Below are 22,689 nucleotides of genomic sequence, written 5' to 3'. Positions count from 1 at the left end.
GAAAAGAAAAAAAGAAGAACATATTGCTGCTTCTAAATTGTTTGGGGATTCACAAACCCAACCAACCGAAGACCCCAAATTGCCTTTTATGAACCAAATCAGGCCTGATTTGGTTCGTTTGGGCCTTTGGGGCTTCATAAAGGGCAATTTGGGAATTTTACAATAAACTGTCAGTGTGTCCTGATTCCGAGATCTGTATCTATTTTGATATGGAAATTGGAACTCTTTGATTAGATTATTGATTCTATATCTAGGAGCGCGTTTTTTGTGATTGTTAAAATGGAAAAAGTGTGAATGAAACAAAGTCTAAAAATATTGATAGTATCAGAAATATTAGTAATCTAAAAATATGAAAATTTCATTGGAAATGTCGGGATATTATCGATATTGATAAAAATTAAATAAAAATCACAGAAATTGTAAGAAAAATTTGAATTTTTTTATTGAAGCTTTAAAGGATATTTATTTAGTTAATTATCTATTAGTTTATTACAAAAAAAATTTAGAAAGAAATGCATTGCTTTATGAATTTAATTTATTTAAGTTGATTATATAGCAAGCTAACAAACATTGTAAGTGTAAAAAATATGTAATAATTATTGAAAGAAGATTAAATACACCATAATTATTTATATAAAATAATTTATTATAATATTTTACACTTCATACATTGAATGGTAAGATGTATGTGTGACTTGGATTATTGATTCTACGAGCACGTTTTTCGTGATTGTTAAAATGGAAAAAGTGTTTTGAGTGAAATAAATCGTTGGTGCATAAATTCAAAAGTGGTGGGCTATCAGCTAGCTGTTAGTCTTAATAAAATTCATCAAAGCCAATGGTCTTTGCTCTGATAGCATCTTCTCTGTTTAATAATGACTTAATTAGTGTGAATCAGATCTCGGATTAGATTTAACCTTAATCAGCATTTTAGTGTGTATTTTTCTTCTTTGAAGAGGAAAAATAGAGAGAAGAAAAAGAAAGCAAGTGTGAAGAATCCATGATAGGGGATTTGGTCCCTGTTGTCAAGATTTCATTGTCTCGGCAAATCCAAAGTGCAAAAGAACGACGTCACTTTGGTGATGTAAGTAAAGGGCTGAAGAAGGGCAGAATATTTATTTTCCATATAAAGGCCTATGCAAGAAGTGGCCACCATTGCAAGTTACATAATAGGAAGGAATAACTCATTCCGTGATGGAGAAATACTTCTCTATTTCCGTTGTTGTTCGTGGCTGTCACATACACACACGCAGACGAAAATGGTGAACAGCTTAAGTAAAACAGAATCCAAAGGGCAATCAATCAAAAACATAGACGGACCCAAAATATCTCACATCTCCAGGTTTTAGAATTCTTCAACTGGATCCACCACAACCACATAATAAAACTTGCCTACCTCTACAAGCAACAATTTCCCACCACAAACAAAACCCTCAAGGCCTAGGCTGACTAGCTCCCCTCCCCTTCCTCTTTGATTCCTTGTTTTTTTCTTTCAAGTTTTAATATTAGTTTATTAGTAGCTTAGCTTTCTTAATAAATCACTAATCAAGTTGCTAATAAAAAAATACTATTTGCCAATTCATGAATTATGGTAGGCACGTGGACATGTTTCATGCTTTGACCCCACCCATTCTCTAGAGCTATATATTCTACTAATAATACTAATTACACATTACAAAAGCAATTTTCCATGCTTCTCTCAATCTAGTAACAACCTGCTCAGATCAAACCTCCCCAATATAATAACAAAAAGTCTACGAATTTATTCATCCGATTCTGAATTAAGGGATGTTTTAATTTAAGATTAGCATCCCCTAATTGCTCCTATGTGTTGTTGAGTGTTTTTGAAAACTAAATTTGACTAGAAAAAAAAAACCTTTGATCTGACACTGAGCTAACGTAAACCTAAATATGGAGACCTTTTTATTATATTTTGCGTTATGTCCGCGGCTAAAGTGAACCATTTGGTCTATTCGTAAGGTCAAATCATATTCTACTTTTTTCCTTCCAAGATGCTGGAAAATTATGGCAGAGAGAGAGAGAGAGAGAGAGAGAGAGAGAGAGGGCTTCAAAAACAGGGGACTGGAAAAAACTTGTGGCTCAGACTTTTTGCTAGGTGAAGGAAAATGGAGTTTGCTACTTGCAGAAACTTTGTGCAAACATAAAGTACAGAAAAAACAGAGAATAATATTGGGTTTATACAGCACAATTTGCTTACATTACAAGAGTAATGGTGAGAATTGTGAGGATCCAATTGAAATTTGAAGTCACAAAACTCACAATGGCCTTAAAGATGAGAAAATTCACCTGAAACTCTGTGACTCTTAATCTTTAAAGCCTTCATTAACAGCTAGATTTGTAGAAACCAATGATGGTCTTAAACTTGTTCTTGCCTTGAATTTTTTTTTTTCTTGAAATCGGTTTCACTTCAACATTGCTTGATCTGGTCATCTGGGTTCTCTTCGGGTCCTTGTGTCCCAATTGAGGCCCTCCTCGTTCTGCTTTTGAAAAGTTGTTCTGTTTAGGTGAGGCTAAGAGAAAAGCCATAAAAATAGTAGCAAGGTTCATTTAAGTGAAGAACTAAAGTACCTGAAAATTCGAGTGTGAATTGCAGGAGCGCATGCGCTTACATGAAAATGCTGTTGTTGATTTGGAGAGGCTTTCACTGAAACATTCTTCACTACTACTTAAAGAACTTGATGAGACTGGTGGAGGAGACCATGGAACAACTTGATTTTCTTCTTCATCATCATCATCCCGATCCCCATCATCATCATCACCATCATCTTCTTCTTCAGGGTTATTTTCTCCATCATCTCTATCATCATGATCATGGTCATGATCATCATCTTCTTCTTGTTCATCATTTTCTTCATTTCTGGGTTCCTGGTTAGAAGTATGAACGCATTTCTCACAAACCGAAACTGTAGGGCCGAGGTTCAGTCCAGAGCCAGTCCAGGGGGTTGGAGATTGACAGACATGGCAAAGCAGAGTCCTTGAATGCTTAGCCACCAGGAAGTTTGCAGCATGAACCTTGATGTCACACTCCCAACACAGGCTAGCCTGATCTGATTCACAATACATCTTTGCTACAGAATCACAAAGCTCACACTTCTTCTTCATCTCTCTCTCTCTCTCTCTCTGCGAAGACAAGTCAATCCCTCTTAGTTTTGATTCCTTAACCACATCTTACTTCTGTTCTTTGTTGTTAATCCCTGGGTGTATAAAAAAGGGAAGAAACTGAAAACACATGGTGCAGGGCAACTTGCACCTATTTATATTCAAAACCAGCCCCCTGTTTTCTTTCTTTCTTTCCTTCGTTTTTTTTTTTCAAAGACGGAATTTTTATTTAAAGATACACCAATCACTCTGGCCCCTTGAGTTTATGGGGCAACTTGATTGGCAGAAGAAATACAGATAACTATTCTTACGAACATACTTATCCCATCATAGAAAAAGAAAAAGAAAAAAAAAAAAAAAAAAGACCATAAAACAATTCATTCAGAACACCATTGATTTTGGGAAGAAAAAAGAAAAAAAGAAGTGACAACTGGATGTGATATCACTGGTGTTGATATTGTTATGTATTATTTGTATACATTTGTTTGAATAAGAATCACAGCAAGACTCAGCACAATATGGAAGGAAATAGAATCAAAACTTTGTAGGCAGAGGCTTCACCATACAAGTTCTTTTCTTTGTTTGATAAGGAGAATGTTCTAAAATTACTCTAATGTATGAGGAGGAATTCAAATTCGAGTGTAACGAGAAAGATACATTAAGCTTAATTCACATTTGCACTGTAGAAGTTTAATTAAGGATGACAATTAGGTGCACTGAATCAGCACTCTTGACCCTTCAACATGACCTAGAAATTTGACACATCAGATGGCACCTACCAATGCCATGCAATGGATTTTTGGGGTGGGGTAAGTAGAAGAGACCAGAGGTCCCCCATCGGCCCCGTTTCAAGCAATTTTGTGGATGGTCATGCATGCACTCAGTGCTCTCTGAATTTAGACACCCAAATGGATGCAAGATAAGCTACTTTTGCCCTTACATCCTTGTCTCTCAGATTTAAATATCTCACACAATTCTGCTAACAATAACAACAATTGTTGTACTTGCACTTGTAGACAGATAGACAGGTGTCTAAATTGCAGTGAACAAGAAATTATGTGGACTCACTTGAACTCTTTGGAAAAAAATTCTTCAGGGTAGTTGTAGTGATTCAATTGGAATTTAGAGGTTGCTGGAAATGGGTTTATTTTTTTATTTTTTTATTTTTAATTAGAAGAAATTCAATCACGTGGCATTCTAAAATGAGGTTTAGTGGGTTGGGGAAGTCACTTTGGTAGTTGGTATCTTCATGGCATTGGCAAGGTGTTCGATTTGCTCTGCATATGACATTTGTGTCACCATTGGATGATGGGTTTAAAAATCTCAAAATTAAACTCAATTTGCCTCTTTCTTTAGCAATTGGGTAACCAAATATAACTTGTTATTGAAGGAAAAGAAAGTTGATTTTGATTACTTGCAAATGCTAATGAAGCAGGAGTAGCTGGGGGTCTTCCTTCTAAGAAAAAAGAAAGGAAAAGAAGAAAGAAAAACCTGTGGCCTGTGTGTGGGTTGGTGTCCATTTCCATTGAACTTCAAATTTTGATGAGTAGCTAGATCAAGTACGATATATATTATTGGACCAATCTCTCGCAAGCAGAAAGACATATGACATATGTGGCTGAGGTTTTTAGCAGTACAGATTCAAATGGAACGAATCAAATTATTGATCATCACATTTGTCGATTTTCTCCTTTGTTGCTTGGGTCATGTAATAGATTCACCTAGGGTTTGCATTTTGTACCGCAATATCGAAAAACCGACTAAACTGACTTACATTTTATCGCAAATAGGCCGACAAGTCACGAAAACTGACTAACACCTTTGATTGTCGATGCGGTTTCCCAAATCCAATGCCGACGGTATACCAAACTAACTGACATATATTTAATTAATTCATTATAATTATTTTGTGTAACTCTCTCATTTTTCATACTCTCAGACTTTCTCTCTCACTCTCTCGTCTATCTCCTCTTCATTCGGTTGAAACACACAAATCCAAAAAAAATGTGGGTTTCAATCTCGCCTCACCTCTCTCTCTCTCTCTCTCTCTCTCTCTCTCTCTCTCTCTCTCTCTCTCTCTCTCTCTCTCTCTCTCTCTGTGTGTGTGTGAATCACAAATGAGCTCATTAGGTAAACTTTTTAGGGTTTTGATTGGGAATATTTAGAGTTTCAAGGAGAGCTCGTTGAAGTAGCACGCTTTGTTTTATTGGATATGCGGAGAAAAAGAGGGGCCGAAGCACATCAGGTTGAAAGAGAGTACCTGGGGGGCTAGCCTACAGATAATTGGGAATATCTAGGGTTTCAGTTGGTTTAAATGATGCAATTGAAGTGGGGTTTGTCAATTTTGGGTTTTGAAATTAAGGATTCAAATTTCACAGGGGATTTTTTTTGCTGATTTCTCAGCCTAATTCGGTGTTGGCGGTATTTGGTGATACCGACCTCATTTTCAGTCTGACCGAGTCACAGTTAACCGACCTCTATCAGGTCGGGACCGGTCCCAAATATAGTCATACCACAGATTGTTGGTTTGTTCATGATTCCCGAACCGAGACTAGCCCTAGAGACACCCAAAAATTTCCCAATTTTGGGCTTAGGTGGATTGGGCTCCCAGTTGGCTAGTTCCATCTAGGCCTATGATATCAGAAAAGTCATGCACAAACCTGGATTGGATTGGTGAGTCCAATACTGTGATCCATGATAAGCCTAGGACCCACTTTCGTTTAGGCCCAGATTTCTATAACATCTTAATAATCTTCTTAAACATTCCACCTCCCTAATTTCAAAGCCAATAGTATAGCATGATCATATATGCTTGCCTATCCAAATTCAGTGAAAAAATGACCCAGAAAAAAAAAAAATTCAGGGGAAAAGAAGGGAAGGCAATAAACAATATAAAGAAGAAGACTCTAATAATTATTGTAAGCTACCTGAAATTACTAAGTAGGATCGTTATGGAGATAGATAGATAAGCAAGAAGAAGAAAGAACTTCAAAGAAAATGAAATTCCCACATTAAGAGAGAGAGAGAGAGACTACATTTCACTATCTAAATCTAAAGCTTCCACCAATAATTCCTTAGAAGTTTGCATCATGGCAGGGCTCAATCTGAACATGAGGGTACAAAACTCCATCTCATTCAAACTCCCATCACCATCCAAATCACCTTCCCTCAGCATGCACATGATCTCCTCATCACTCATGCCTTCCAACCCCAACAGGCCCGAGTTCCTCTTCAAGCTCTCAAATGTGATCACGCCCTTCTCTCTGTCCATCAACAACCGGAACCCATTGCAGAGCTCCTTCATGAAACCTTCTGCTCCCAATTTGTCAACCATGGCAGGAAAGAAATCTTCAAACACAACCCCATTTCGACAAGCCATCGATTTTTCAATTAATACGGGAAAATAAAAGAACCCAAAGCAATTATATAAAATTTAAGGGCAGCTAGCTAGCTAGCTTTACGTGTATTTTTGATGTGAGGGATGGAGTAGTACTGTGGAAAAATGACCAGATGAGATGGGGATTTATAAGGAGTAGAATTAAGTGAGGGGAAAATATGAGGAAGATTTCGAGGAAAGAGGGTGGCTGTGGGTGACAACAAAGATAGAGTACAGATAAGAGAGAATTTATGTTTGTTGCCGGCATGATCGAAATTTGCTCTGTTTCTTTTTCTGAGCAGAGACTTCTCTTTCCTCGAAATTACATGGGAAGGTCCAGAAAGCAGAGAGGGTCAGCAGTCATGGCAAGCAATGTAGCATTTTTCTATGAAAACATGAAACTTGGCCTGGCAGCTTTGTTGGGATACGTTATACACGGGGCTCTTTCCAAATCAGCATGTATCTGACAGCTAGCAGCCACACAGGACACGAGAGGGTTTTGCCACGTTATTTAGTTAAGTTGTCAGGATGGAAATTCATAAGGATATATAATAAAGGAGGAATTAACAAAGAAAGAGTTTCTTTACCAATATTGATTATTATTAAGATTATTAATCCTCGAAATTGTTTATCTAAGGAATTTAAATTGAGAAACGGCTTAATTGTGTCAAATTCGACCATTAAATTAATGTATTGTTTCTCGTTTGTTGCTCAAATTAAGTCCTATCATATTAGAAAAGAAAAAAGAATAACATAATTAAGCCAAAAATAAAGATGAAAAAATATGTAAGACCTAATATAAATGAGACCGATTGTTGTGTTATAAGTCTCGAACGTGCGTAGACCTTAAACCCGATGCATGTTCTTTAAGGAGAAAAAAAGTACTATGCTACTTGAATTTGAAACTCCACAAGAGTGCTTTAGTTTCCTTGTAATTAATTCTTTTCCCATCCAAAGTCCAAAAATGATTCAAAAGCATCTGATTCCGTCCATATGTATAAATCTTTAAAAATAATGAACTTATATATCATTTACGTTCAAGAATTCTATAGTGAGGTCTTATCTCTCTTAATCGTTGGATCAAACTGATTAGCCGTTTGATAAAATTTGTTTGTTTGATTCAATGGTTAAGAAATAGAGTCTCATGTAAGAGCCTTACACTACAGAATATATGACTCCATGTATGTTAAACCAGATTAAAATTGACTAATTCATCACCAAAGCTTCAAGTATTATTCATGTGGACTGAGACCCTATTCTTAGGTGCTAATCAAAGTAAATGATCCTAGCAAGGAAGTTGTTAATTTTGGTAAATTAAATGGGATTTTCCTTATTATGTATAGCTTACCTGCCAAGAAGAAACTATTGATATGCAAAAGTCCACTTAGAATCTCCCCAAGATGAAATGGCAATAATGGAGAGTGGAAAGTGCATATGTCATTATTGCTTTGAATTATGTTCCTTAATGAGAGGTGTTATGCTTCCTATACGTACCTTCCAAATGGGAAAGGAGAGGCAGCATACCTACAAAATTAAGTTTACCCCTACAACTATGAGTCCATTCAAATTAAGAGTCGTGCATAATGGAAAGGGATGGGTAAATTTTAGCCTCGAGTAATTATTTTGTAACCCTTCCTGTAATTAGTCTGCAACAACTCCCTGGTATATAATTATTATAAGCAAACCTCAATCTTCTTAAAGAACATAGAAAACCAAAACATTAAGTTAAAGAGAAAGCTATACGTGTAGTAAAGAAGAATAATAATTTTGATAATAATAAGCTCCAATTACAGATGATCAGATCATAGCCAGAGGGAAAAAAAGTATACATGCATGCCCTAGAACAACAAACTAAGAGATCAGTGTAGCTATGCCTAACTAGAACTCAAAAGCAAGAGCTTCCTCCATCAAGTCTTTAGACGTTTGCATCAAAGCAGGGCTCAACCTAAACATGAGAGTACAAAACTCCATCTCATTCAAACTCCCATCACCATCCAAATCACCTTCTCTCAGCATGCACTTCAAGTCATCATCACTCATATCCTGCAACCCCAGCAATGCAGAGTTTCTCTTCAAGCTCTCGAATGTGATCATGCCTTTCGCTCCGTCCATTAACAACCGAAACCCGTTGCACAGCTCCTTCATGAACCCTTCTGCTCCCAACCTCTCCACCATGACTGGAAAGAAGTCTTCAAACACAACTCCACCACCTAAAGCCATTAACTATATTAAATTCTGAATGTGTATATACAGAAAGGTGGTGAGCATTGTGAGGGGTGTTATGTGTATATATATACATGACATGAGGGAGTGGAGTCACAAAAGGAGGGAGAAATATGAAGGTGATGAGGAAAGAGTAGGCTGCGTTGATGACAAAGGTATGTACATGTTGATCAGGGATTGTCCGCGAAGGTTGTTCTTGTTGCAGCCATTTTCTCTAACTTAATTTCATGGCTTCTTCCACATATCTAGTACTTTTCCCCGAAGTTGCATGGGAAAGTAGCACCAATTTGGCATGGTCACGGCAAAGCATTTTCCTTCGAAATTAAGCGTCCTAACACAATTGCTACAGCTGTTTACAAAAATGCCCTCACTAAGAAATGAAAAGAAAGAAGAAACTTGTACAGGACAACAATAAAGTTCATTGACGACTTTGATTAATTATCTTGTTGGACAAGAGATGAAGATTATATACTTTTCTACTTTCAAGTGTATGCCAGGTGAGAAAACAAAAGGAGCTCTAGCTAGGTTTAGGTTATCTGCATATCTGAGACCTATGGCTTGCACAAGTCCTTACGCACCAAACACACGGTTTAAATATATATATATATATATGCATGGTTGGTTCCGGTTTTGATCGTTGGTTGATCAATGTGGACTAGGTGTTCTGAGATTTCGTCATCCTTTTGAGATCAATTCATCAAAGATATCCTGGACGACCTGGAACGAAATGTTAATATCCCATCCCATGACGTTGTCTTCAAATTCAGCCTTGTGTCATCTAATTAACGGATTCGGGGAAACTACGTTTGACCAGTCGTCATATGTTTCAAATCCCCAAACATATTCAAATGCCCTACTTTATAAGGATTGTCGAAGGAAACGCATAGGCCTTTTTTAATTCATCTATAGTTGACTTTTCTCAGCTTTTTCTTTCTTAATCTTATACATACATTCACCATCTCACACATATCATATTTGTTTCCCAACCAATATTGTGAATATTTTGATTGGACGTGCTAATTTTCATTGTTAATTATTGTATTTACACACATGTGTAGGGCCAACTCTGGTGGGAGAGAGAATGAGCACCGTAACACCACCCTGAGGCACGTGCTCTAAGAATAAGGGGCATGGTCTTGCGCTGAATGGGAGAGGGTGCGATTGATATGGATGAGGGAGAATAGGTGGTTTTTTTTTTTATTCCAATTCCTTTTAAAAGTTATTTTACAAAAAGATAAATTTTATTTTTAAAACTTTAAAAATAAGTGGGTGAAAATATAGGACAGATGATAGAAATAGTAGCATTTTTTTCTCATTTATACGTACGTAACAAGAAATATACCACAAACATAAGCTTGACGTAGCGTAGTGAACTAAATTATGTAGTTTCGTTGAAAAAGCACAAAATTACAGATAGAGATAGTACAACATAGCCTCCCAGCGAGGGAATAAAAAGAGAAAATTAAATTGCATAGCAATTAATTGAGTACATTTGATCGCTGCTCTGCTCTCTTACAATGTTAGAGCTTCCTCCAACAATTCTTTAGAATTCTGCATCAACTCGGGACTTAACCTAAACATAAGAGTAGAAAACTCCATCTCATTCAAGCACCCATCCCCATCCAAATCGCCTTCCCTCAGCATGCACCTCAAGTCTTCATCACTCATCCCCTGCAAACCCAGCAATGCAGAGTTCCTCTTCAAGCTCTCGAATGTGATGACACCTTTCTCCCCATCCATTAACAAGCTGAAACCATTGCTCAACTCCTTCATGAACCCTTCTGTGCCTAACCTCTCCACCATTGTTGGGAAGAAATCTTCGAACACAACTCCGTTACTTCTCGACGCCATTGTCTGCTAATTATAGCAAGAAGGAATTGAAACTTACTAGTTGCTAGGCTAGGAACTTAAGAACACTATTTATAGTACATACATATGCTAGTCCAGAGGGGAAAATGGAAAATTTCCAAAAGGGTCGCTTTTGGTGACAGGGAAGGTGAGGATCCTAAGAGATTTGTTTTGTCAAGACTCAAGACTCAAGGGCAGTTGTAGCAGGGGCATTAATTTTGATCTGAGAGTTTTCAGTGTTTGATTTGATCAGAAAGTTATCTCCTTCCTCGAAGTTGCATGGGAAGCTACTATGCCAGTACTAGCGGCTGGCATGAAAGCTGAGCTCAACTTTCGTTTGGAATGACGAAAGGGCCCATTCTTTAATGAGGTCAATTTTTCCCATTTAAAAAAGAAAGCAACGTTTTTCTTGCTGTGATGTGAGAAAACAAATAGATTGGGAAAAAAAAGAAAGAATAGTATTCTTAAAGTACACACAATATTGTGGTTTAAATCCAAAAAACAAAAGGGGTGAGAATTGCTAGTGATATGTGGTACGTACGTAACGTATATAAATATAATAGAAAATTAATTAAGTACTCATTTCTAGACATAGTTCCTAAATATAATCCTTCATTATGAGAAATGCATGAATATATTTTTTAAAATAATAAAAATGCTTATATATAATTCCATTTCTAAGTTATATTAATTATTAAATTGTTGATAAAATTGAAAACCCAACATTTAAAAAATATTATTCTCCTTGTGATGTTAGACTATGTGTCTCATTATGGAGTTAGGACGAAGGTGCAAAGCATGGGCATATTATTGAAGGATGGTGAGATTTTTGTCTCACGCAAATCTCAATTTCTCTTCCTCTATCGCTATTCTCAATGCGTGCTCAATATTTTTCTGAAACTGAGTAAAGATTTGCCCATATCTATGGAAGTCATCTTATACTATTATATACATGTTAAGTTGAAAACCCTAATTTATATCACCGTGGAAAGATTTGAATCCTCGTAGTCATTTATGATATTTTTATTTATGCGTATATAAAATGGAAATATTTTAGCTCACCACGTGTCAAGTGTTGAGAAAGTAATGATAGTATACCTTGAGTTAAAGCGGCTAAAAATATTCTTATGAATTTGGTATCTAGGGAAAGTGAACCGCACTTTCCGGGGGGGACCTTGTGCCTGGATTGGAAGTTGGGAAACAATTTTCTTCTTCATATATCATTTAACGGTGGGTCTTGCGGCGTTTGGCTGGGTTCGAGGGCCAGGCCCATAACTCCTCCATCAAAAAACAGACAAAGAAAAAGAAAGAATGAGGAAGTTGGCTTTACCTGCAATTGCTGGAAGACTTTTCTTGGCTTTCCTCGAATAGCAGCCACTTTCCAAGAAAATTCCCTTCTCTGTTTGGTAAATATTGTCAAGAAAGCCGATTGGTACGTGCGGAGGCCGATTTAGATTTAACTCGTGCCCAAGTTGCATTCCATAAAGAAACAAATATTACTTAACCTATAGTTACGTGACAATTATTGAATATGGTGTGCACAAAAGTTGAGAGTTTATGTGACAATTACACTCACGAAATTATTATTGTAATGGTGGATGGTGATTTTAGTGGGAATTTTCGTGTAAGGATTTCTTCTTTTTTTTATAGGTTGCTCAAAAGAGTATGACCAAATGATGATTACGTATGATATGTGGTAATCAAATGGGGGCAGGTTTCGTGCATTTGGCCGTATTTTATAGTTTCAAGTTTAAAGGAGTTTTTGACCAAAACAAGTTTAAAGGATTTGAGTATTGATAAAAATCTGCCTTACTATTAGAATCACTATTTTACAGTTGCTTGGAGGTTTGCCAAGTTGACACTTCCAAATTGTGAAATACCCTCAAGCTTTAACTTCTGCTTTTGCCAATTAGTCTTAGGTCCACAAAGAAACTAGTACAAATGTCAAAGGGCCTTTTTTGTTGGGTCATAAAATGTTCCAAGGGGCTTTACGAGGTTGGATATTTGAAAAGGAAAATGGTGGGCTTTACTATTGGATTGAAGACAAAATTAATAATTTTTAACATTGGGATCTGGGGGGCACTTTATTAGGGAAAAGGTTCCTTCTCTGCTTGCGGTTGAGAATGTAAATTACTTGGTTTGTTTGAAGATCGAACCTTTAAATGTTGAAATTCTAATTCCGTAGTGTTAAGATTTCAGAGGAACGAATTTTTGGCCCACCATTAGCAACATCGATATTATTCTTAATTTAAACATATGTTTAGTAGATGTGGAGTTTTATACAAAATGCTTCGATGTTATTAGAAGTGAAACCATTTATTATATAAGACTTTCAATTTTGTTAAATTTCCGATGTGGGACTCGTGTATTCTTCAACACTTAGCACATAATTCGGTTTTTTAATACTTAAATTTGTCCTCTTATCCATGAATTCCCATCGTTGATTATATAAAAAACAAGTGCTGCTAACAACATAAAGCAAATAATGAATTAATTTGCAGTGTGTACCTTAGGCCTACATGTTTCTTTAGCCCACCCCAAAGAATTCATTGACAATAGGACCTTATGATACTGTTTTATTCTCTTCATATAATATTGTTCATTTATATATTTCCATTTTCGAGTCAAGTTGAAGCGCGCGTTTCCCTTCATTCATAGAAAGAAAGTGCACGTGCCCAATCCAACGACTCCAAACCTGTCCAACGTGGTGTTCTGCCTTTGCCTCGTGTGGCAGCCGCGCTAATTGATTCTTTAAATTAAATTTGTCAAAGTCCACGTCTTATATGCGTGTAACAACCCACATTACCTAGAACAAAATATACCAACTATTTTTGTCTTTTCAATTCAAGGATGGAGTAGTTAAACATCAAATTCTTGATTTTTTATGTATTGTAAGTCATCCAAAACGACATCTATTGTTACTAAGTTAATGGGGAATCGTCTTTACTGCCATGATGCCATCTCCTAATTAAGAAGACCAGATGTTTTAGGTTTAAAGCTTGTACCATGCAACGTGAGGTCAACACTTATATTCTATGAGGCTTCTAGTCCCTTCCCCATCGCAAAGGCAACATAAACACATGAAAAATGAAGATTAAAAAAAAAAATATATAATTTTATAGTAAATCTAAATCATCAGTCGAAGTCAATAAAGGTTGGTTCAGTTGATAAAGTCCCTTCACTGTGTGTATCTCCATTAGTGTTTCAGTTCAACTGTCAATAATCCTCATTAAAAATTGTGGATATACCATAACATTGGTGATGAAAATAACCAATCTCACCTTAAACATTTTTTCATAAAAAAAAAAAAAGAATCATCGGCCGAACTACTTTGAAAATTAGACCACACGAGGACGTAGGTATCTAATTAACTTAAAATTAAGTAACAAACAAGTAAAGTAACCGGTTGGAAAATGGTGGAACGTTCCTAAAATTCTATAATGGGTCACCGGCATTTTTCTGCGGGGACCACTGGGTCAATTCTTATTTTAGGAAACAATTTATTAATTTTTGTACCGAAAATAAAAAGGAATAAATTTATGAATTGTATCTTCCATTTAGGAAAGAATTAAGCAATTGGCACCCCCTTAATTGTTTCCTAAGAGTAGGAATCAATTTATGAATTGTAATAAATAAATATATTTATTGAAATGTGTCTCTTAAACCGCGTCAACGGCATGTGATGTGATGTGATCTTCAATTGTTTCCTCAACTAACAAATATTCGTTTGCGTAGATCCAGAGGCTCATGGCCAAGCCAGAAACAATCACCACCAACACCAGTCAAGCCTAAAATCATTTTCAAATGCAAGATTGTCGCCTAACTCCGCAGTCCAGCCGAACTCACACAAGCGAGAGTCAGAGTCAGACAAAACCAGCACAATGCCGCCATTGAAGCCTATTCGCTGATTTTAGCACCTTTACTTGTAGACAGTTTCTCTCTGTTATATGCATGTCTGCAATTCTCAGAGTTTGTCAGATGATGGGCATCGCTAGCAAAAACCCAGGTTTCAAGTTCCATCTTTTCTCCTTCCTCTTCACTTTCTCCTCTCTTGCTCTGTTTTGCTCTGCTGCCAGTTCAATTACTCAAGGCCGATCTTTAAGCGATGGAGAGACTCTTATTTCTGACGGCGAAAAGTTTGAACTGGGATTCTTCAGCCCGGAGAACTCATCGTTCCGGTACGTTGGGATTTGGTATTACAACATTTCAACTTCAGAGCCATCAGTCATATGGGTTGCAAACAGAGAGAGGCCAATTTTTGATAAAACTGGGATCTTGAAAATTGGAAGCGATGGGAATGTGGTGGTTTTAGATGGAAATAACACCGCAGTCTGGTCTAGCAATGCTTCAGCCTCCTCTCACTCCACAGCCATACTCAATGATGAAGGAAATCTTGTTCTTTCAAGCAGCGGCGATACCAGCAAGGAGTATTGGCAGAGCTTTGGTGACCCAACAAATACATTTTTGCCTGGCATGAAAGTTGAGGTGAATTCTGCAATTGGAGAGAACAGGTTTTTGACTTCGTGGAAGTCAGAAAATGATCCATCTCCAGGAGCGTATTCGATGGGGGTTGATCCACGCGGATCACCACAGATAGTGATATGGGAAGGATCAAATAGGCGGTGGAGAAGTGGCCATTGGAACAAGCAGTTGTTTATTGGCGTTCCAAATATGCCAACTACATACTCATATGGTTTTAAACTTAGTGATGAGAATGGGAATGGAAGCATGTATTTTACTTACACACCATGGAATGTTTCGGATAAGTTGAGGTTTCAGATAAGGTGGGACGGGTATGAAGAGCAGCTTAGGTGGGTGGGAGATAAAAACCAGTGGGAAGTGATACAGTCTCAGCCTAACAAGTCCAATGACTGTGAGCTTTACAACAGGTGTGGCAAGTTTGGGGTCTGTAGTGCATCGCATGGTTCGGGTTCGGAGTGTAGTTGTATGCATGGATTTCAACCAACGGATTGGGATCAATGGATTAGGAGAAATTGGTCAGATGGGTGTTCTAGGAAGACCCTGTTACAGTGTCATAGAAATAGAACAATTGGAACAGAGGAAAATGATGAAGAAGATGGGTTTGTAGGTCTAAGGTGTGCCAAGTTGCCTGATTTTGCAGACTTAGTTGTTCCCGGTTCAGATGAGAATTGTGAGGAGATTTGTCTTAAGAATTGTTCTTGTACTGCATATGCATTTGTTCAAGGGATTGGTTGTATGATATGGACCGAGGACTTGCTGGATGTCCAAAAATTTACAAAGGGGGGAAATACGTTGAATATTCGTCTTGCGCATTCTGATTTAGGTAAATTAATTCTTCCTTTGGCTTTATTCGAGTTTTTTTTTTGTCTCTGTTAATCTTTGCTATAACCAAAAGGCCAGTACTAGCTCTCTTTGTCATTGTTGAGGTTTCTGATTTTGGTTTGTTTTTCTATAAAAGAGAAATCAAAGAGAATTGGAGTTACTTTTCTGTTGGTGTAAAATTGGAGTCACTTCATTGTGCTACACACATGACTTCAACTGGAAAACCACTCTAATACCGTTTCTTTTGTCTCCTTTTATATATAGGTGGCAAGAAAAAATTATCCACCCTTGTGATAATAGTAATTTCTGTAGCGGGAGCACTGTTCTTAGTCATCTTCATGTTGCTATTATGGAGGTTTAAAGCAAAACTGAAAGGTAGGATACACATTTCCCTTCCTTATGGTGAATGAGAGGGTCTATATCTTTAGGCAACTTAAGAAAAATGTACTATAACCTTCTTTCCATTTTGTTTCTAACTTTTTCTTTTGTTTTTATCTAGTGTTGCCTACCACTTCTTCCATTTCATGGTTGAGGAACAAAGATCCACCAATGCTCGATGCTAGCAAGAGCAATGAATTCTCAACAGATGTTTCAGGGTCAATTGACCTTTTTGCAGAAGGGAATCAAGTAAATGGATCTGAGTTACCATTGTTCAATTTCGCTTGTGTAGCAGCTGCTACAAACAACTTTTCTGAAGAAAACAAGCTTGGGAAGGGGGGTTTTGGTACCGTCTACAAGGTGAATTTATATGATGAGCATGTCTGCAAGTATTAAAGTAAGATGTTATGTACTAGAGACTTTACCCTTTTTTTTTTCTTTCTCCCATTACCAGGGCAACCTTCCAGGGCTACAAGAAGTAGCTATAAAAAGACTTTCGAGAAGGTCTGGCCAAGGCTTGGAGGAGTTTAAAAATGAGATTAGTCTGATTGCTAAGTTACAACACAGGAATCTTGTTAGACTATTAGGATGCTGCATTCAAGGAGAAGAAAAGATGCTGCTTTATGAATACATGCCAAACAAAAGCTTGGATTTCTTTCTTTTCGGTATGTTCTCTTTCAGCTAATTAACGTATTCTTTTGCATCAAAATATGTACTTCAAATTCATAGCATTGTGGATATAGGGATTGTTATTAGGAGGTGTTTGTTTCACTTAGTAGTTGCCTCTTTGGTAAAATGGCAGATCCGTCCAAGCAAGCACTATTGGATTGGAGAAGACGCTTTGCAATTATTGAAGGGATTGCAAGAGGGCTCCTTTATCTCCATAGAGATTCCAGACTTAGAATAATTCATCGAGACTTAAAAGCTAGCAACATTTTGCTAGATGCAGATATGATTCCCAAAATTTCAGACTTTGGTATGGCAAGAATATTCGGGGGGAACCAAAATGAAGCAAATACAAATAGAGTTGTTGGAACATAGTAAGAATGACTTGTTGAAACTAATATAACCTATTTAGATCATTTCAAAGTTTATTTATCTAATTTTCAAATATCTATGATGCAGTGGTTATATGTCACCTGAATATGCAATGGAAGGTCTGTTTTCTGTAAAGTCAGATGTCTACAGCTTTGGGGTACTGTTGCTAGAGATTGTGAGTGGCCGGAGGAACACTAGTTTACGCTCATCAGAACACTTAAGCCTCATTGGATTTGTAAGTTTATACATGATGTTTTGAGTGTTAAATGCTAGCAATAGTCAGTACTATTCATAAACTGTAATGATGAAATGAATTTTTGGAATGTTTTCAGGCATGGCATCTTTGGAATGAGAATAGAGCAGTGGACCTCATTGATCCATCCATTGCAGAAACATGTTCCCAAAATCAAGCTGAATTATTGCGATGCATACAAGTAGGGCTATTGTGTGTGCAAGACTCTGCAATTTCTAGACCAACTATGCCGTCCGTGGTGTTAATGTTGGAGAGTGAAACTGCAAATCTTCAAGTGCCAATACAACCTATATTTACTTCAATTAGGAGATATGTGGATACAAAATTTAGTACAGACGGCCAGGATTTAGCATCCTCAAATGATGTCACAATTACAATGGTAGATGGGAGGTGACATATAAACTTGCTACATGTTTATATGCTATTCCATCTATTACTGGGGTTAAGTAATGTGTATAGTCTATAGTTTTGGTTTTTGATGACTGTCATACTCAATAGCATGCCTCATTGGCACCACCATCCTTCTCCACTTTCTAATCACACATGCATGATAAGTTGAAGAACCAACTAGTTATGCCACAACCAATTTTGCAGATTCCCTTACAAATTTTTTTTCTAACAATTTTGATCCATGCAGATGCTTGTCTCACCTATTAAAAGTAAATTTGAAGACAGTAAAATTCAACCTTTAAAGAATGACCACAGAAAGAAAAGCGCTTCCATTCCCAGAATATGTATCTTGTATCTTGCTCTGTTAAACATTTATGAAGTAGGCACCTCAAGAATCAAATCTGTTATACATTGGTCTAATTGAAACATCCCATGCCCTCAATACATCCAACTCCAAGGTAGTCGTTGAATTTTAAGCAGAGAACAGAGCAGCACATAATAGTCAGACACTGATTAAGGTAAGCATAGACTTTGTGCTCCCCTGTCCAGACAGGAGAGCCATTGATTGAGATGGGCCATAACGTGGGGGTCACATTGATCAATGGCTCCCTATGCACACATAGATTAGAAAACTACATTAATCAGTCAAAATATCTCCACAAGGAGCCAAAATATATTTCAAAGTTTTCCGCGGTTGACTTTAAAATTCAAATTTTTTTTTTCATAATGAAGTTTCCTAATGTGCTTCATATTGTCCATGTTGATGATGCGTAAGAAAATTAACAAGCATCAAATGTGAATCCACTTGCTTAGATATCCTCTGAATTTTATACCAAAACAGTGTTATTTTAGTATTGCTTTTCTGACAAACATAATAGGATTTAAATGGGTATTATTAGAGCTGAAACTATTGCTAGTGCTTTAAATTCTTCCATGTTTTTCCTATTCTTCTTCAGCTTGCTTCTGTCACAGCACCATTGTGCTGAAGTTTATGACATAACTCCTTCACAACCATTATCACAGGGACAAAACCTTGTCTCTCCTGGCCACATTTTTGAACTGGGTTTCTTCAGTCCTAATAACTCGGCTAATAAGTATGTGGGGATATGGCATAAGGATATATTTCCTCGTAAAGTTGTATGGGTGGCCAACAGAGAAAATCCTATTGCAGCTTCAGACACCTTGGCTAGTTTGACAATTAGCAGCAGTGGGAATTTGGAGCTTGTAGATGGCAAACAGAATTCTGTTTGGTCAACCAATATTTCAGTGCCATCTAATACTTCAGCTGCAGTTCTTTCAGACACTGGAAACTTTGTTGTCAAAGATGATGGTATAGCAGCTGCTGATCCATTGTGGCAGAGTTTTGATCATCCTAGAGATACAATTCTACCAGGCATGGTGGTTGGATTTGATACTAAATCTGGGAAGAAGAATTTATTGACTGCATGGAAAAGTGAGGGTGATCCATCAGCTGGGATATTCTCTGTTGGACTTGGACCCCAGACTCCATCACAAGTGTTCATTTGGATTAATGAATCAACTCCCTACTGGAAATCTGGGCCATGGGATAAATCTAAGTTCATTGGTGTACCAGAAATGGATGATCGATATCTAAGTGGATTTACTCTAGTTGAGGACGTGCAGCAGGGAACAAAGTACTTTTCTTATAAGTTATTTGACAGTACTCTCTCATATATAGACCTCTCTTATGAAGGAGTACTTACGTTTATGGTTTCAGACAATGGCAGCAACTGGTTTCGTAACTGGGAGGCACCAACGAATCCGTGTGAAATTTATGGAACATGTGGACTTTTTGGGGTTTGCAAAGCTTCCAAATCTCCAACTCCGACTTGCAAGTGTTTGAAAGGTTTTGCACCCAAGTCACCTGAGGAATGGAGCAATGGAAACAGGACAGGAGGGTGTGTGAGGCAAACCAAATTGTTTTGTAACACCAGTAATTCAGTTGTTTCAAGTGGAAAAGAAGATGGGTTTCAGCAGGTGGACAGGTTAAACGTGCCAGATTTTCATGAGTATATTGCAGATATGGATGTTGATGAGTGCAAGATAGAATGCCTAAAGAATTGTTCTTGTCTGGCTTATGCATATGTTACTAATATAGGGTGTTTGGTCTGGTCCAAAGACCTTATTGATATACAAGACTTTGCCCCTGGCGGATCAGAGCTTTTTATTCGCCTAGCTCATGGAGAATTAGGTATATGATAATATTGCTTGCACAACTCTAATTATCAATATCTTTTCTTTAGTCTAATACTTTATGTGTTCAAATTCATTTCAGGTGAAGGAAAGCCAATAAAGTTAATTGTTAGCCTCACAGCCATTTGCTTTATCGTTATCTTGGGTGCCATCGTCTTCTGTGTGCACAGGTTGCGAGCGAAACAAAGGGGTAAGAGAACGATATAGAGGGATATCAGCTGATGCATTACTACTTAATCTCTCCTTTCCTCTCTCTAAAATACATTATCAAATTAGCATAGCTTCTATGGATAACTTCATAAGTGCATATTTTACTTGTTGATATCCAAAACTTGATAGCCTTTCTAGGATGAAGTCGGTAGGCTAATTGGTCTGACTTCTTTGTTTTTTCGCTCTGACTCGGTTTTTGATTGCTATCTTTGCCAAATCAGGAAAAATCAAAGTTAAAACAAAGTTCTTTCAATTCTCTGATGTGAATGAGAATTCAAGAGAGAATCTTCAAGAGTATATAAGAAAACATGATCCATCAGAGCTATTCATCTATGATTTTGACAGCATATTAATTGCAACAAACAATTTCAGCACCACAAACAAACTAGGGGAAGGAGGATTTGGCCCTGTTTACAAGGTGATTATTTATTTATTTTTCTATTTTTGAAGGAAAATATAGTATTGCAAAAGCTGCAAGATACAGACATGAATGCAATGATTAATTTGCAGGGTAAGCTACAAGAAGGGAAGGAAATAGCAGTTAAAAGACTATCAAGTAGCTCAGGGCAAGGCATACAAGAGTTCAAGAGTGAGATGCTGTTGATATCCAAACTCCAACATAAAAATCTTGTTAGGATCATGGGATGCTGCGTCCAAGAGGACGAGAAGTTACTGATTTATGAGTTCATGCCAAACAGAAGCTTGGATACTCTTCTATTCGGTTAGTTTCACTGGAGGTTTATGTTTGGCTGCACTTTCTCTTTGTTACCTGTCTCCTCCTTTGTTAAACTAATATAATTGATAATCCCTTAGTTCTTTGTACTATGCTGTACTCAGGGGGGCTCATAAAGATTCTTTTAGAAACAAAAACAATCAAGCAAGACAGCCCTGCAGATATAATGCTCATAGTTATTAAATGAATTGCATAATATGTGAGTTCAGTTCACTATAAAGTCGAAGAGACAATGTTGAACTACACCTGGAAATGAATTTCAATTTAATTACATTTACATCCCTGTTTCATTATTGTTCATACAACTATGTCACTATTTTCTAGCAATTAAAGGCTGAAAATATTGGTTACATTTCGAATGTTTTCATTGATTAGATCCAGTGCGGCGACCTGAGCTTGATTGGGGCAGACGCTTCAATATTATTCAGGGTGTTGCTAGAGGGCTTCTCTATCTCCACCATGATTCTTGTTTGAAGGTAATACATAGAGATTTGAAGGTCAGTAACATTCTCTTGGATGAGGACATGAACCCAAAAATTTCAGATTTTGGATTGGCACGTATCATTCAAGGGACACAGAATCTAACGAATACTCAGAAGGTTGTGGGAACACTGTAAGCATCATTCCTTTTCCTATTCTTGGAAGAACAACACAGCTTAACTTTCAATGTTAGTGAATTTATGTGGAAGATTAGTTGCGTGGCATTTAGATATATAATTTTTGGTTGCACTCTTAAGATCAGAAACCAAGAAAGCAATTTTGCCAGTTAAATACTAATGAATTGATTGTGCAGGGGCTACATGTCTCCGGAATATGCCATGGGAGGGATATTTTCTGAAAAATCTGATGTATATAGCTTTGGGGTCTTGCTATTGGAGATTATTGGTGGCATGAAGAATACCAGCTTCAGTTACTGTGACCAACAGCTAGGCTTCCTAGCTTATGTAAGTTAACAATTACAGCTGAATGTGAAATTGTGAGTTTATGAGCAGTCTCCTTCATATAGCCTAAAAGTCTAACAATTCTACACAACCTATATGAATTTTGTCAGGCATGGCACTCATGGAATGAAGGCAGGGGATTGGAGTTGGTTGATAAAGTATTGGCTGATTCATCTTCCTCATCAGAAGTAATGAGATGTGTGCATATTGGACTTCTTTGCGTACAAGACAATGCTGCAGATAGGCCAATCATGCCAGATGTAGTTTTCATGCTAAGTAGTGAGACAGATCTTCCACAACCTAAACGGCCTATATTTACCTTCCAAAACTCAGTCTCTGATCCTCAGCCAAAGTATGACAATATTTTCTCCACAAATGAAGCTACGATAACAATGATTGAAGGACGGTAAGGTAAGAAATAGAAAATTGTTACATCAAATGCAATGAGCATTCTGAAGTGTTCTTACACATATAGAAGGTTTTCTTTTCGGTGTACAAAACAACCCCTTTTTTCTTGGGACCGTAAATGAAGGTTTTCCCAAAAGCAGAGACTAGCTTGGTCCTTGATTGTGTACATTGTTACTCTTGGTAATCCTTGGTTGTAACTATTGTTTACTTCTCTACCAACGAGATTTTCCATGTTAAATCTTTCTCACAAATG

General features: G+C 37.1%; 5 protein-coding genes across 6 annotated transcripts; 1 reads left to right on the top strand and 4 right to left on the bottom strand.

The window, feature by feature from the left end:
* LOC109948386 (zinc finger protein CONSTANS-LIKE 4-like) lies at positions 2,112 to 3,681 on the bottom strand. Of its 2 annotated transcripts, none has more exons than XM_020561153.1 (2): positions 2,590 to 3,681; positions 2,112 to 2,501 (listed from the first exon to the last, which is right to left on the bottom strand). In XM_020561153.1, the coding sequence occupies exons 1-2, from the start codon at positions 3,121 to 3,123 to the stop codon at positions 2,448 to 2,450; spliced, it is 588 nt and encodes a 195-aa protein (XP_020416742.1). In that variant the 5' UTR covers positions 3,124 to 3,681; the 3' UTR covers positions 2,112 to 2,447. The 2 variants fall into 2 exon arrangements, with proteins under 2 accessions (XP_020416742.1, XP_020416743.1); XM_020561154.1 differs by having other exon boundaries at positions 2,112 to 2,498; positions 2,590 to 3,672.
* On the bottom strand, positions 6,013 to 6,758 carry LOC18780184 (calcium-binding protein PBP1). The gene has a single exon (XM_007213921.2). It carries the CDS (start codon positions 6,497 to 6,499, stop codon positions 6,152 to 6,154), a length of 348 nt encoding a protein of 115 aa, XP_007213983.1. The 5' UTR covers positions 6,500 to 6,758; the 3' UTR covers positions 6,013 to 6,151.
* LOC18779346 (calcium-binding protein PBP1) lies at positions 8,241 to 8,899 on the bottom strand. The gene has a single exon (XM_020562515.1). The coding sequence runs from the start codon at positions 8,714 to 8,716 to the stop codon at positions 8,375 to 8,377; it is 342 nt and encodes a 113-aa protein (XP_020418104.1). The 5' UTR covers positions 8,717 to 8,899; the 3' UTR covers positions 8,241 to 8,374.
* Positions 10,007 to 10,782, bottom strand: LOC18780370 (calcium-binding protein PBP1). The gene has a single exon (XM_007212534.2). The coding sequence runs from the start codon at positions 10,568 to 10,570 to the stop codon at positions 10,232 to 10,234; it is 339 nt and encodes a 112-aa protein (XP_007212596.1). The 5' UTR covers positions 10,571 to 10,782; the 3' UTR covers positions 10,007 to 10,231.
* On the top strand, positions 14,318 to 22,687 carry LOC18779778. The gene is made up of 16 exons (XM_007213561.2): positions 14,318 to 15,872; positions 16,136 to 16,246; positions 16,371 to 16,609; positions 16,704 to 16,914; positions 17,052 to 17,289; positions 17,375 to 17,522; positions 17,620 to 17,931; positions 18,314 to 18,388; positions 18,663 to 18,700; positions 18,830 to 20,142; positions 20,227 to 20,334; positions 20,576 to 20,772; positions 20,865 to 21,075; positions 21,463 to 21,700; positions 21,881 to 22,031; positions 22,139 to 22,687. Exons 1-16 carry the CDS (start codon positions 14,519 to 14,521, stop codon positions 22,436 to 22,438), a joined length of 5,244 nt encoding a protein of 1,747 aa, XP_007213623.2. The 5' UTR covers positions 14,318 to 14,518; the 3' UTR covers positions 22,439 to 22,687.

This window comes from Prunus persica, chromosome G4 (genome assembly GCF_000346465.2).
Source record: "Prunus persica cultivar Lovell chromosome G4, Prunus_persica_NCBIv2, whole genome shotgun sequence".
Classification (NCBI taxonomy): Eukaryota; Viridiplantae; Streptophyta; class Magnoliopsida; order Rosales; family Rosaceae; genus Prunus; species Prunus persica.
This window is presented reverse-complemented; position numbering and strand designations above follow the sequence as displayed.